Source organism: Neolamprologus brichardi, chromosome 10, assembly GCF_056152115.1.
Source record: "Neolamprologus brichardi isolate AB-2024 chromosome 10, ASM5615211v1, whole genome shotgun sequence".
Taxonomy (NCBI): Eukaryota; Metazoa; Chordata; class Actinopteri; order Cichliformes; family Cichlidae; genus Neolamprologus; species Neolamprologus brichardi.
The window spans coordinates 181500-195958 of record NC_142113.1 but is presented as its reverse complement, the minus strand read 5'-3'; the positions used below and the strand labels follow the sequence as shown (position 1 = coordinate 195958).

General features: G+C 41.2%; 1 protein-coding gene across 1 annotated transcript in view; it reads left to right on the top strand.

Moving 5' to 3' along the window:
• Positions 1–11476, top strand: part of dmpk (DM1 protein kinase) — a 54873-nt gene extending 43397 nt beyond the window's left edge. The window contains exons 12-15 of the mRNA XM_087846754.1: positions 3790–3887; positions 6277–6338; positions 6532–6606; positions 11278–11476. Of these exons, the coding sequence (XP_087702880.1) occupies positions 3790–3887; positions 6277–6338; positions 6532–6606; positions 11278–11367 (325 nt within the window). The 3' untranslated portion in view covers positions 11368–11476. The remainder of the gene's footprint in view (positions 1–3789; positions 3888–6276; positions 6339–6531; positions 6607–11277) is intronic.
• Positions 11477–14459: the final 2983 nt, after the last annotated feature.

Genomic DNA, 14459 nt, shown 5'->3' with positions numbered 1-14459 from the left:
TTTTTCTACTCTTGTGTCCGTTTTAATCACTTATTATTGCTGCTGTGACAAGTGAAGTCATTATTTTATCTTATCTGAGCTTCACCATGCAGCCTACCATGCAGAGCGCTGAAAGTTCAAATTAAGTACTTAAAATGAAATCTAAAATTTCAAAGTAACCAGTTTCAAACCAGTTATTTGGAATAGTGTGCAGAGTGTTTTGAGTAACATTGAATGTTCAAAAACATCAAAGTTCCTATAGTCTCACTTGACAGCTGGGTTGTAGTGTCTGATAACACATAACATCTTGAGGTCTCAACGTGGACTTTGAGTACATTTGCTAGCCAAGGCTAAATACTGAGAGGGTCAAAAATGAAGGGTAAAGAACATCTGACTGTACATAAGGATAGCAAAAGTGATAGACTGAGGTTGTGCCAAATATGTTAAAGTTAGGGTGATTTGTTAGAGAATGGTACCCCATGGCTGCCGTCTGCAGGTTATAAAAGAGTTATGTTCATACTTTCTTTTGAGATTCTTTTTACAATTTGACTTTCAGAACTCCCTGGGTTGTGTGCAATCTGTGATGGGCTTGTTTGGAATAAATCCTCCTTTATTCAAATAACACTTTCTCAGGCTCTTCACAGAAGAAGAATCCTCACATAAGCATGTGCTACCATTTTGAACCAATGTACACATTTACCATCACTGACCCAACTAGGACCTACATTGGATGCCCACCCATATGGCTTTCATGTGAGAAACCCAAGTGGGTCCCATATATACTAAACAATCTTGAGCCCATGTAAAATATATGCCCATATTAATTTAACATAACCCATTTGGGGCCCACATAGACATGTTTTCAGGGTCTGACTTGCATTTGCCCATGTGCGACCCATATAGTTTGACCAGGTGGGCCCCACGTGTGTCATCAGTGCTAAAAAATATATTGATTACCTAACTTTGCCCCACCTGGGGCCCACATAGACATGTTTTCAGGGTCTGACTTGCATTTGCCCATGTGCGACCCATATAGTTTGACCAAGTGGGCCCCACGTGTGTCATCAGTGCTAAAAAATATATTGATTACCTAACTTTGCCCCACCTGGGGCCCACATAGACATGTTTTCAGGGTCTGACTTGCATTTGCCCATGTGCGACCCATATAGTTTGACCAGGTGGGCCCCACCTGTGTTATCAGTGCTAAAAACATATATTGATTACCTAACTTTGCCCCACCTGGGGCACACAACAACAGCCTATCCTTAAATGACTGTGTTTGCCCATGTCTATCCCAGGTGGAAAACCCAAGTGGGTCCTACATGTGTTTCCCATTTTGGACCAAGTTAAGTGTTTCCCATGTTTGACCCAGCTAGGACCTACTAAAAGTGCCCACTTGGGATTGCCCATATGGGTTTAATGTGAAGAACCCAAGTAGGCCCCATACAAAAAGCCCAGTTTGAGCCCATGCCCATACGGTACCCATCCAGCCCGAGCAAAAACCAGGTGGGGCCCATATATACATGTTGGCTGGGATAAGGCAACAAAAAACTGTGAGAAATAATTTAGGCTCTGCCTGTGAATCACTCTTTGCTTCTCTTCTTCCTTCCATCCCATCATTTCATATATCACTCTCCACTTGCTGTTTATCTGAGAACAAGGCACAACTTGCTATTGCAATAAAGTATCATCTAATTATCCACACCTAACAACTTAATCTATAATAAAATGATGACAGAAAAATGTTATAGCACTGCCTTTAGTAGCCTCACACAGCTCCTACTGTTTCCTCCTCATGTCCTTACCAGGCATGTCTGACCAATGTTATATCATGAGTAATAATTTAAAAAAAATCCATATACATAAAACACACACATGCACGCACACACAGTGACATTTCAGACCTTCTTCAGAATACTGTATATACTATGGGCATCACGGTGCTGATCCAGAATCCTTACATTATTATTTATTACTAGAGCTGCAATAATAAAGCAATGAGGAGGGGGAAGTAATAAATATGAAATAATGTATTTATGATGATTCCATTTGTTTCACGATCCACTCTGTGCAGGGGCAAAGCTTATTACATTTTTAAACTGATACAATAATTTTACTGCTGTAAAATCCAAATTTTGTCTTATTTAAAATATAAATCTAATATAATCTGCTTCTTAATGTATGTTCTTTAAAATACAGCGTGTGTTTTTTTAAATATTATAATAATGCATAATTATGTGGACATGCATATTAGATCGTTTTTTAGTGAAATATAATCCCCCCAGAAAGGCAGGAAAAGCCCGGAAACTTACTTTAAAACTAAATATGTTCCCTAAAACGGTGACAGAGCAAAACTGTGATTAATAGTATATATTATTGTTGAGGGGCACAGACAGGACTCTGCACGCCCACACACATAAAAAAAATAAATAAATAAAAGAAAAATTAAAAGTTGCCTCAACAAAAGGGCACTTTGGGCACCCATCAGGAAAGGGGCGGGTGCTCAAGCCCCTCCAGCCCCCCCCCCCTCTGCACGTGCCTGGTTTTCAGCCTCGTATGGTGTTTGCTGTTTGCTGTTTGTCATTGACAAACTCCAATGCGAGCTGGAGGCCACCACCTGATGAACCCAACAGAACCACCTTTTATCTATAAAAAACTAGGCTCAGAATTGGTGACAAAGTGCAACCCTGGCAGAGTCCAACACCCACAGGGAATGAGCCTGACTTACTGCCTGCAATACAAACAAGCTCTCGCTACAGGGACCGAATAACAACTGGCCACACACCCAATACCCGCAAAGCACTCCCCGCAGGATATTCCAAGGGATCGGTATAATGTCCACAAAACACATGTAGACTGGTTGGCCAAACTCCCGTGAATAACCTCGAGAGTATAAAGTGCTGGTCCAGTATTCCACAGTGAGTATGAAAATCGCATTGTTCCTCCTCAATTTGGGGTTTGACTAATGGAGAGACTCTTCTTTCCAGTATCCTGGCATAGACTTTCCCAAGGAGGCTGAGCAGTGTGATCCTGTATAGTTGGAGCACACCTTCCTGTCCCTCTCCTAAAACAGGGGAACCACTCCAGTCTGCCAGTCCAGAGGCACTGTCCCAGACCTCCATGCAATGTTGTGGAGATGTGTCAGACAGTCCTACAACATGAAGTTTCCAGGAGCCTTTCTGTTACTGTGCAGTTGCTTAACCACAAAGTGACCTAAACCCCAGTGATGGGCAAGTCCCCCTTCTCCCCAGACTCTGCTTCCATAGGTTCTCAGTTATCAAGGTCATGGTTTTCTAAGGAGCTTGGAAAGAAAGCAACTAGACTTGTTTAATTTTCTTGAAGACATTTCACCTCTCATCCGAGAAGCTTCTTCAGTTCTAAAATCAAATGGTGGAGAGTCCCAGGTATTTAATCCCCAGTCGGTGTTATCCTTTAAGAGGGTCATATTAATCATATGACTCATCACATGAGCCAAGGTGTGATAAAAGCCGTGGGTCATTGTCAGCAGAGTGAAACCATTGTGAGAGCTTGCCTCACCCTAATATGTCCCCATTGAGATCACCTGACGCAAGATGTGAGTGGGGATTGACGCGCCAGGGAAGGGATCTCAAAACTGAATTGTAGGTAGCATTGTCAAGTACAGACATGTTTTAAAGGTTTGTTAAATAGTATGAGGTATTTTTTTTACAATGCTAAACTTCAGGGTTTTGACTGCAGATCAACTTTGAAACCCTAACTATGACGTAACTGCAACATATTAAAATTCATTTTTAGAATAAGACACTGAACAGAGTTTACTTTATCCTACAGACGATTTCATGAAGCAGAGATGCGATATTGTGAGCTGGAGAAAGAAATGGATAGATTAAGGGAAGAAATGCAGGAATGGAGAATCCCCAAGAAGACAGGCAAGTGAGCAACCTTCACCACACCATCATCTTCATGTCATCAACATCAGTCCATACAGTCTACCTCTGTTTAAGTACAGTCAATATCATTCTGACATGGTGAAGATCTTTGTCAACTTTTATCAGTCAACCAATATTTATGTGACCATTTATAAAAGCAGGGAAATAGACAGAAGTCTAGTTCATGTTAAGATAAAGATGTATTTTAAATTTAGTCCAGTTAATCCAGGTATTTTAGTAAGACACATGGAAATATATACAGTATCTCACAAAAGTGAGTACACCCCTCACATTTTTGTAAATATTTTGTTATATGTTCTCATGGGACAACATTAAAGATATGACACTTTGATACAATGTAAAGTAGTCAGTGTACAGCTTTTATAACTGTAAATTTGCTGTCCCCTCTAAATAACACAACAGAGAGCCATGAATATCTAAACCACTGGCAACAAAAGTGAGTACATCCCTAAGTGAAAATGTCTAAACTGTGCCCAAAGTGTCTATATCTTGTGTGCCCACCACTGTGGCCATGGAGCTCACCAGAGCTTCACAGGTTGCCACTCCTCTTCCACTCCTCCATGATGACATCATGGAGCTGGTGGATGTTAGAGACCTTTTGCTCCTTCACCTTCCATTTGAGGATCACCCACAGATGCCCAATAGGGTCTGGAGTCTGGAGACATGCTTGCCCAGTCACGTACCTTTACCCTGAGTTTATTTATCAAGGCACTGGTCTTTTTGGAGGTGTGTTTGGATTGTTATCATGTTGGAATACTGTCCTGTGGCCCGGTGTCTGAAGGGAGGGGTTCATGCTCTGCTTCAGTATGTCACAGTACATGGTGGCATGTACTGTGTATTAATGGCATGGTTACCTCCATTAATTGTAGCTCCCCAGTGCCAGCAACACTCATGCAGCCCCAAACAATGACATCCCACCACCACGCTTGACTGTAGACAAGACACACTTGTCTTTGTACTCCTCACCTGGTTGCTGCCACACATCCTTGACACCATCTGAGATAAGTTTATCTTGGTCTCATCAGACCACAGGTGATCCATGTCCTTAGTCTGCTTGTCTTCAGAAAACTGTTTGTGGGCTTTCTTGTGCATTATCCTTAGAAGAGGTGTCCTTCTGGGACGACAGGCATGTGATGTGCGGCGTATGGTCTGAGCACTGAAAGGCTGACCCTCCACGCCTTCAACCTCTGCAGCAATGCTGGCAGCAACCATACATCTATTTTTAAAAGATAACCTCTGGATATAAGGCTGAGCATGTGCACTCAGTTTCTTTGGTTGACCATGGCGAGGTTTGTTCTGAGTGGAACCTCTCCTGTTTAACTGCTGTATGGTCTTGGCCACCGTGCTGCAGTTCAGTTTCAGGGTGTTGGTAATCTTCTTATAGCCTAGGCCATCTTTATATAGAGTATCAGTCCTTTTTTCAGATCCTCAGAGAATTCTTTGCCATGATGTGCCATGATGTGCCATGTTAAACTTCCAGTATGACCAGTATGAGAGAGTGTGAGAGCAACAACACCAAATTCAACATACCTGTTCATCATTCAAACCTGAGACCTTGTAAAACGAACGAGTCACATGACACCAGGAAGGAAAATGGCTAATTGGGCACAATTTGGACATTTTCACTTAGGGGTTTACTCGCTTTTGTTGCCAGCGGTTTAGACATTAATGGTGTGCTGAGTTATTTAGGGGGACAGCAAATTTACACTGTTATAGAATCTGCACACTGACTACTTTACATTGTATCAAAGTGCCAAATCTTCAATGTTGTCCCATGAAAAGACATAACAAAATATTTACAAAAATGTACTTACTTTTGTGAGATACTGTATAACTCACTGTATTGTCCTGAAAAATATATGTGGGGTTGAATGAGTTCCAGACGACACTGATCCACTATGAATAAACAAAGTGCTCTACAATCCCGGCCATGTCTGTTTAAATTGGAGGCCTCAGTCAGAACATGGTGATAAAAAGCCATTCTAAAGATACCCCTGATATGCAGAAAATTGGATGTTAATACAGTGTCATGAGGTTTTTAAAGATCAGTGATACTGCTGGACTGATGGATAAATGTGGTGCAAAAGCATGTACACATAAAGCATGTGCCTTGCTTCATTTGGGACTATTAAAAAAGTGAGTAGCCAATTTGACTTCACAACTTTCACCCACCTGCTTTCTTCCTCTATTTACACGCATTGTTTTTCTTTCTGTTCATCTCATATACGTACTGTTTTTTAATCGGTTCTCTCTCTTCTTTGTGTTACTACAAATGTGGATGGCAAACAGTGCACACAAACAGCCAAATGCCTGCAACAGTGCACACACATCATAAACACTGACATTCCTCTCTCTCATCCAATGACAGAGTTGAGTAGCTGCCCATCATCTCTTGCTCTGCCTGCCCACTGTGTGGAAGCAACAAGAGATGTAAGCCTATCTTTAATCCACTTTCATATTGTCTTTCTCTGCCTGACATGAGAAACAAAGCACTTTTTTAAAAACAAGCATGTATCTGTTTGATTCTCCAATGCATTTGATAAACTATTACAGTGGTTGTCACAGTTAGCTTCACCCATAGTCTCTGTGTACATTCACTGTTGAAAACTTGCATTTGTTACAGAGAGGGAAAGCACCTCCAGCCTGCCATTACCCACTGGTGATTCCTCTCCACCGCCACCTGCTCCTGTTCCACAGGGTACAGACATAATACTATAGAAATATTGTATCAGTTACAGTTAGTGTTCTACATTAGAATGTCTGAGTAAAAAGAGTAAAAAAAGATCGGGAACATCAATCAAATGAATCTGCGTCTCCCATTTAACTTCCACATTGGTTGAGTAGAATAGATTTTTCCTCAACAAATATGTAATTTGCAAGTCTCCTTGAAATAACTCTGGGAAAGACTCTATGTCCTTGTTTGGCCTAACATTATTTTGCAGGTTTAAATTATGGGATGTTCAACAATATGTTAAAGCTTCAACACGTCTTCAGTGAAATGTTTTTATTTGATACTTCATTTCATATACAAGACATACAAAAAAAAACATAAAAAAAATATTGTTGTGCTTTGTTCTGGGGGGCTCATATCTTTTTGGGTCTTGGGTTGATTTTGAACGTACTATTTATTTATACTGAAAATAACATCACCTCTACTCTCAAACAGTTTCAGAACTTGGTGTAGTGGATTACAAAAAATCATTTGAGATTTTGCAAGTCAGTATATAGTTTCTACAGATTTGTCAGCAATGTCACTGTCATTAAAATTGTTTATATATTGAGTTCATTTATATAGCGTAAAACCACAACAACAATTGCCTCAAGGCACTTTTTATTGTAAGGTAAAGATTCTACAATAATATAGACAAAACAGAGAAAATCTCAATAATCATATGACCCCCTATAAGCAAGTGCTTTGGGAACAGTGGAAAGAAAACCTCCCTTTCAACAGGAAGAAGACTCAGGGAGGGGCAACCATCTGCCCTGACCAGTTAGTTAGGTGTGAGGGGAGGAAGACAGAACAAAGACATACTGTAGAGTAGAGCCAGAGATTAATAATAACCAATGATTAAATGCAGAGTGGTGTATAAACACATAGTGAGTGAAGAAGAAACACTCTTCTTCATGCATCATGGGAAGCCCCTAGCAGCCTTGACCTAATACAGTGTTAATCCCTCTGTAACGATTTGCTTTGTGTGCATTGTCAAAAAGGAAAATTTTAAGCCTAATCAAAAAAGTGGAGTGGGGGTCTGTCCCCCAAATCCAGACTCAGAGCTGCTTCCACAGAGGGGCCTGCAAGCTGAAGGCCCTGCCTCGCATTGTAGTTTGTTTTTTTTTAACCTGTCCTGTCCAGCAGTTGTGGCAAGCAGAACTATGTTCTGAATACTTTGTTGTGCTAACCATATCTGCTTTCCCAAGGGAAGCACCATAGAGTCTCTGTAGTCTAATGTTTTTGTTTTATTGGTTTACTTTATTTTACTATTCATATGACTGTCTTGGAGATGTTATGCAGGACGAGACAGGGGTAAAGGCCAGACTAGTGAAAGATAAGTGAAGAAAGCAGAAAAATAGAAAAAAAAGGGGGGGAGGGGGTGAAGTGAACAGATGCTGTAACAAAGCACACACAAACGATACACACCACAAAAACACAAACAAACAAATATGCAACTTTCCTCTGTGTGTGTGTGTGTGTGTGTGTGTGTGTGAGAGAGAGAGAGAGAGAGAGAGAGAGAGAGAGAGACAGGCAATGTGAGTGCTTGTGTATAAGTGTTTGTCATTGAACATACTTGAAAGTTGAGGGTGAGCGGCTGCAATAATGCCACCCCCCTAGAGCCAGAAGCACACAGGGAAAGACCCAGGAGACCCTGACTGTTCACGGCACCTAAGAAACCTGGCCACACGGCCCGATGACAACCATGCATCCACCCCTGCCAAGAGAAGAGGGAGGTCCCAGACCAAGCTTCAACAGCTCGGATGGGGGTGTCAGACCAGAGGCACTGGACAGTCAACCCTGCTGGAGGCCGGCCACCCCAGCACAAGCCTCAGACGGAGCCACAGTCCCCGAGATGTTCAAGAACCACCCAAAACCCAGCTGTGCTCCACCATATGATAAAGAGGCTCTCAAGCTACCCCAGACCACATCTCCAAGGGAGCAGACCAACCACGCCAAAACGCCCAGTCAGGTACCCCGGAGTCACCAAGCGCTCAAATCCCGAGGGAGTGGGTAGGTCTGTGGCAACCAGTGAGGACAGCAGGAAGGGGAATCCCCCACCCCTAATAACAGTGTCCCTGAGGATCAAGGCCCATGCCTAGCCACATGCACACACAGACCACACACAGAAACTGCACAGACACACATATCCATCCACATCCATCCCACCACATTATACTTTTAATTACTCTTGTAACTACAATAAAGCCAGCAGCCTGAGAGCAAAGCAGTCCATTAGTGTGATATGGTATTATGAGGTCAGATTATTTAAGACCTTGTATGTGAGGAGCAGGATTTTGAATTCTGGATTTAACAGGAAGCCAAAACAGGAGAAATCTGCTCTCTCTTTCTAGTCCCTGTCAGGACTCTTGCTGCAGCATTTTGGATTAACTGAAGGCTTTTCAGGGAGTTTTTAGGACATCCTGATAATAATGAATTACAGTAGTCCAGCCTAGAAGTAATAAATGCATGAACTAGTTTTTCAGCATCACTTTGAGACAGGATATTTCCAATTTTAGAGATATTGTATTCTACACGTTAAAGAAACAGGTAGGAAAGCAGTCCTACGTGTTTCCTTAACATGATCATTGAAGAACATATCCTAACCCCATCCAGAGAGTAAGCATCTGATTAGATACCATACATCTAAAAATTTGGGTTGAGTACAATAACCTCAGTTTGATCTGAATTTAGAAGCAGAAAATTGGAGGTCATCCAGGTCTTTATGTCTTTAAGACATTTAGATTAAGACAGGCAGACTTTTTGGATAGATAAAGCTGCATAGCAGTGAAAATGTACTCAGTGCTTTCTAATGATACTGCACAAGGGAAGCAAGCTGTAATAAATTATTGTGTATTGAACAGTATTGAACACTGTACTGAGGTCTAGCAGGATAGCAGAGAGATGAGTCCACTGTCAGAGGCCATAAGAAGATCATTTTTTTAACCTTCACTAAAGCTGTTTCTGTGCTGTGATGAGCTCTGAAACCTGACTGAAAAATTTTTTTTTTAAATCCTGTCCTGTCCAGAAGCTTTTGAAATCAGAATTATGATCTTCTAAATTAGATGCCATTTTCTCTCCAGCTTCCAAATTATCTGCTTCAATGTGTGCGTCTGAGAGTTATACCAGAGAGTCAAGGACTTCTGATTGGAAGTGGTCTTTTTCAGAGTTGTACATAGTGAAGATGTAAAATTATTAACAAGATAATCAACCTCTGTGGGAGTAGAGTTCAGGTAGCTGCTCTGCACTGGCACATGGTAACAGGACTGATTCCTACTCTCCCAGAGCACTTTATTCCTCATTCATACAAGCACATTCTTCTATGCTTAAGTGTGTTTTATCTACCAATTACACTCATTCATACTCCAATGGATGCATGGGAGAACAACTTAGTCTTAGTATCTTGCCCAAGGATATTCAGGCATGCAGAGTGGTGCAGCCAGGGTTTAAACCACCAACCTTGCATCAGTATATGACCTGCTTTATCTCCTGAGCTACAGCCACATGGCGTTAAAGATGACAGCATTGGATGATTTTTTTAAAAAAAAAACTTAGTTACAGCACTTTCAGAAAGACATCTACTGTGATACAATCTATTCCCACTGCGGCATAAACCATTATTGTAAATGTAAGTAATATTGAGACATGATCTGACAAAAACATTTTGAATCAACTGAACGCTTTTCAGGGAGTTTTTAGGACATGCTGCTAATAACAAATTACAGTAGTCCAGTCTAGAAGTAATAAATCTATGAATTAGTTTTTTTTCCTCAGCAAACGTTGCCCATTGGGGGAAAACGATTAGAAAAAGAACAGGTTGGCGATATACAGAGGTCTTCTGTTTAGGACTACGCTTCATCCTCACGTCACCCAGCCATCCTGTTTTCCCAGGAGCTCGGGACAATCCGCTGGAGGAGCGCTAACAGTGCCTATGCTAGCTTTGGGCACACCAACAGGGGACTAGCTAGCTATGGGTTTTTCAAGGGTGTGGAGTTGGGCCTTCAGTGATTCTGGCCTCCATATGAAACAGACTACATTTATTACAAGTATCATTACTGCTATAGGATGCACAGAAGTAACAAAAACATCTGACACTGATCTTTAGTTTGCAAGTTTAAAGACTTTAGATTAAAAATGGGGGGGGGGGGGGGGGGGGGGTTCTTATGACAGGGTTTAATCTTTGTGTTGAACCTCAGAGCAGTGTTTCATAATGTTCATGATAACATTGTATTACAGACATAATAATATACCACTAGTAAAAAGGGGATTATTTATTTATTTAAATGTTATTTATTAATATATTCAAGCTTGTGTGGGTAAACATGCTTCCCTTAGACAACATACATTTATCTATAAAGCCAGATGACACAAATCAGTTAGTTTCAAGTTTCACTTAAAGTCTTTTTTTAAACTGATTTTTTCTCTGATTCTCTGATTTCTCTGTAATATGTTATATGTATTGCAGGTTCTTTACCTTGCAATATAAAAAGGCACTGACTGACCATTATGCTGTTGGTGCTGTATAAATAGAATTGGGGCAATTTGGGGTTTAGTCTTCCCCAAGGATACTTTACCTCTAATGGTCAAATTAAACATGATGTACAATTCAGTTTAATGAATGATTAAAGATTTTTGTAATGTTCTTTCTTTGTCCTACAGATTCGTCTGCCACAAGTAAAGAGTGAATCATACCTTCTGGTGTGTGCAGAAGGGGGGAAGCTCCAAATATGGAGGAGACACTTATCCTAAGCTCTCTGAAGATGTCACCACTAGAACAGGAGAAAAGAACTGAGCTTCTGCTTTTTGCTCACTCCTTGCCCGAGCCCCTCACAGCTTTCCAAACTTCCACCTGAAAAGAAAAAGCAGGTTAAACACTGTTAATATCAACTGTTGTGAATGTGTTTCAGAAGATATGAAGAGAAAAGCAGTTACTGGAAGCTAATGAGGAAGAAATGATGAAGACATCTTCTGACCTGCCCTGCCTGCTTACCAGCCTGAAAGTCATAGAAGAAATATATTGATTTCAGAACACACTGAATTTACTTTGTTGTGTAAACACTGAAAGGCAAACGAGCCGGATAAATTGCTCCCTAATGCACTACCTTTACGCATTTCAAACCATATTGCTACAATTTTTTGTATTATGTATCAACACAGTTTGTATTTGTGTTTCATAACAATGGTTTGCTGTGTGACTTTAGAACTGAAATTGTTGACCACAATATCTGTTTATGGCACCTCCATGACTCTTACAGTATGAACAGTGTGCTACAAGCAAAACAGTTCAGCCAGCCAAGTGAAATTAATTATGTGAGGGAAATAATATTTGATCTCGTGCTGAATTTGTGACTTTGCTCAATTACAACAAAAAATTAAAGCTGCAAGCAGCGTTATGAGGGCCCTCGCACCCCGGCGTGTCGAGCCACGCCCAACACCTAAAACCAGCACCGCCGATCTGATGTCACATTGATGGAATTCATGCATTTAACCACCAGCTAACATTTCATCTCATTCAATCCTGATTATAGTCGTCCCACTAGGTGGCGCTCTAACCATTACTGATAAATGGCATAACAAACATTTCCAAGCTCGAGTCGTGCCCAAACACGAGACACCAGTTGAGAACATTCTGGAGCAGTCGTTAGGCTTTAGTGACATTTAAGCAACTGTCACTAAAATTCACAGCCTGAGCTGCATACATTTCTCTCTGTACATCACGCCTGCGACCTTTGTGAGAGATTGGACATTGTGTTTTTGAGTGACAGCAGATTATTGCTTTTTGGCGAGTGATTGAAATTCCACGTGCCGCCATGACCACCCCGTTTCCCTGAACGTAAAAAGCTTCGCAATTTAGCATCACAAAGGTCTTTAGATTACACGCACTGGAGATCGGGTCAATGTGATGAAATCTCTTGGAGGAGTTCGTCAAAGTACGGTGCCTGAAAAGAGTGGAAAATGTCACCAAAATTACACATTCATTTTAAAATGGTTGACTTCCTGTTGGATTCGGGATATTGCTCCAAGAGAGTTTTTTGTACATCTTGATTTCATCCATAAGCTTACCAGGTTTCAGACTCATAGATAAAACACAGAGCAGGGGCTGATGGTTTGAAATTTTGTAGGGGGCGCTGTGGAGCCATTTTGCGCTATTGAAGGAAAGTGATCACATAGCAACAAAGCATTCATCACAGTGGAGGGGTGCGCCAAATTTCAAGACTTTTTAAACTTTCCAAGCCCCTAAAAAGCCACTTCATTGTTCATGGTGAACCGCGTTGCCACCAGGGTGCGCCGTTCAGTTTAAACTCACAATTTTTGCACTGAAGCATCATGAGGGACACATGATAATATTCACCACTTGTGAAGTGGCCATGATGAACCTGTGAAAATCAGTACAACAAAGTGTAAGACATGACATTTCCTGTTCCCACTAGGTGGCGCTCTGCGTATTCCTGACAATGGGCATAACAATTTGTTCAGGGCAGGTATGACATGATGCCTGTAAAGTCTGGTACTGATCAGACTGGATTTCATTGAGTTATACTAATTTGTTTCTTCATGGCGAGACATCAAAGTTCGCCATGCTACTGGGGTCACACCCTTTCGCGAAAAGTCACAGTTTTCACTGTTACCCAAGACCAACTCCTTAAGGCTTTCCTGGAGAAATTTGAGGCTGCAGATGTCACCCATCACAATACTGTACCCCAAAGTGTAAAACATGACATTTCCTGTTCCCACTAGGTGGCGCTGTCCTTGATGTCAAATATGGCAGTTGAAATATGTTCAGGGCTGGAGCCTTATCATATGTGTGCTCTTTGGACCAGATCGGACAATGTATGACACAATGAGAGGCAATAAGGCCTCACTGTATCATGAAAACTCAAAAGCTCCGCAATTTAACATGGCCCAGTTGTGTAGTTGACACTGACCAAAGATGAAGCTTATACGACCAAATCCCAAGCAGGAGTTCGAAAAAGTTCGAGGCATGGAAATGGCAAAATTAGAGCCAAAATGTCACCTTCACGTCCAAATGGCGGACTTCCTGTTGGGTTTGCGTCAATGGGCCCCCATAGACTTTTTTGTTCGTCTTGGCATGGTACACATGTGTGCCAAATTTCATACATGTAGCTCAAACGATGTGGTCGTAGGGCTGCATTTAACAAGGCATAGGTGGCGCTCTAGAGCCATTTCCCAGTGCTCATATGTAAAACCATTGAAATACAAAATTTTTCACCAGACCTGGCATGTGTGCAAAATTTCATGAGTTTTTGAGCATGTTTAGGCCCTCAAAAGGGCCCTTGTTTTGCCTGAATAATAGCACATTTAGTGCTCGGGCCCTAATAATAAACAGAGCAGATACAATAGGGCCTTCGCACTTTTAGTGCTCGGGCCCTAATTAATTTGAATTGAACAAATATTTATAAAATAATGTGATCATTTCTGGAGCAGCCTTCAGGATCTCCACGTATTAACACGCTGTTTTTAGACTTGATGGATAGCATTGCCAACAAGCTGTTAATAATCATGTGCAGTTCCACATGATTATTAACAGACACAAAGAAAACATATTAGTGATACAGAAATAGTTTTCTATATGAGATGACTGCAAAAAGTGAAGCCTACACAGATGAAGTGTATAAATTTAAGTCTTCTCACAGCGTATTAATATATTTGACTGAAGCTTAATAATCAGAATAATGCTTTGATCTTTTCAAATAAATGAAATCATACCTTTCTACTAAAACTGTTTATGTTGTTCTCCACCTTTTCCTGAACCCGACCCTGCAGGATCCACCTGAATGTCCCAGTCCTGGACCGTGTTTGTAACCAGGAGGATCCCAGGC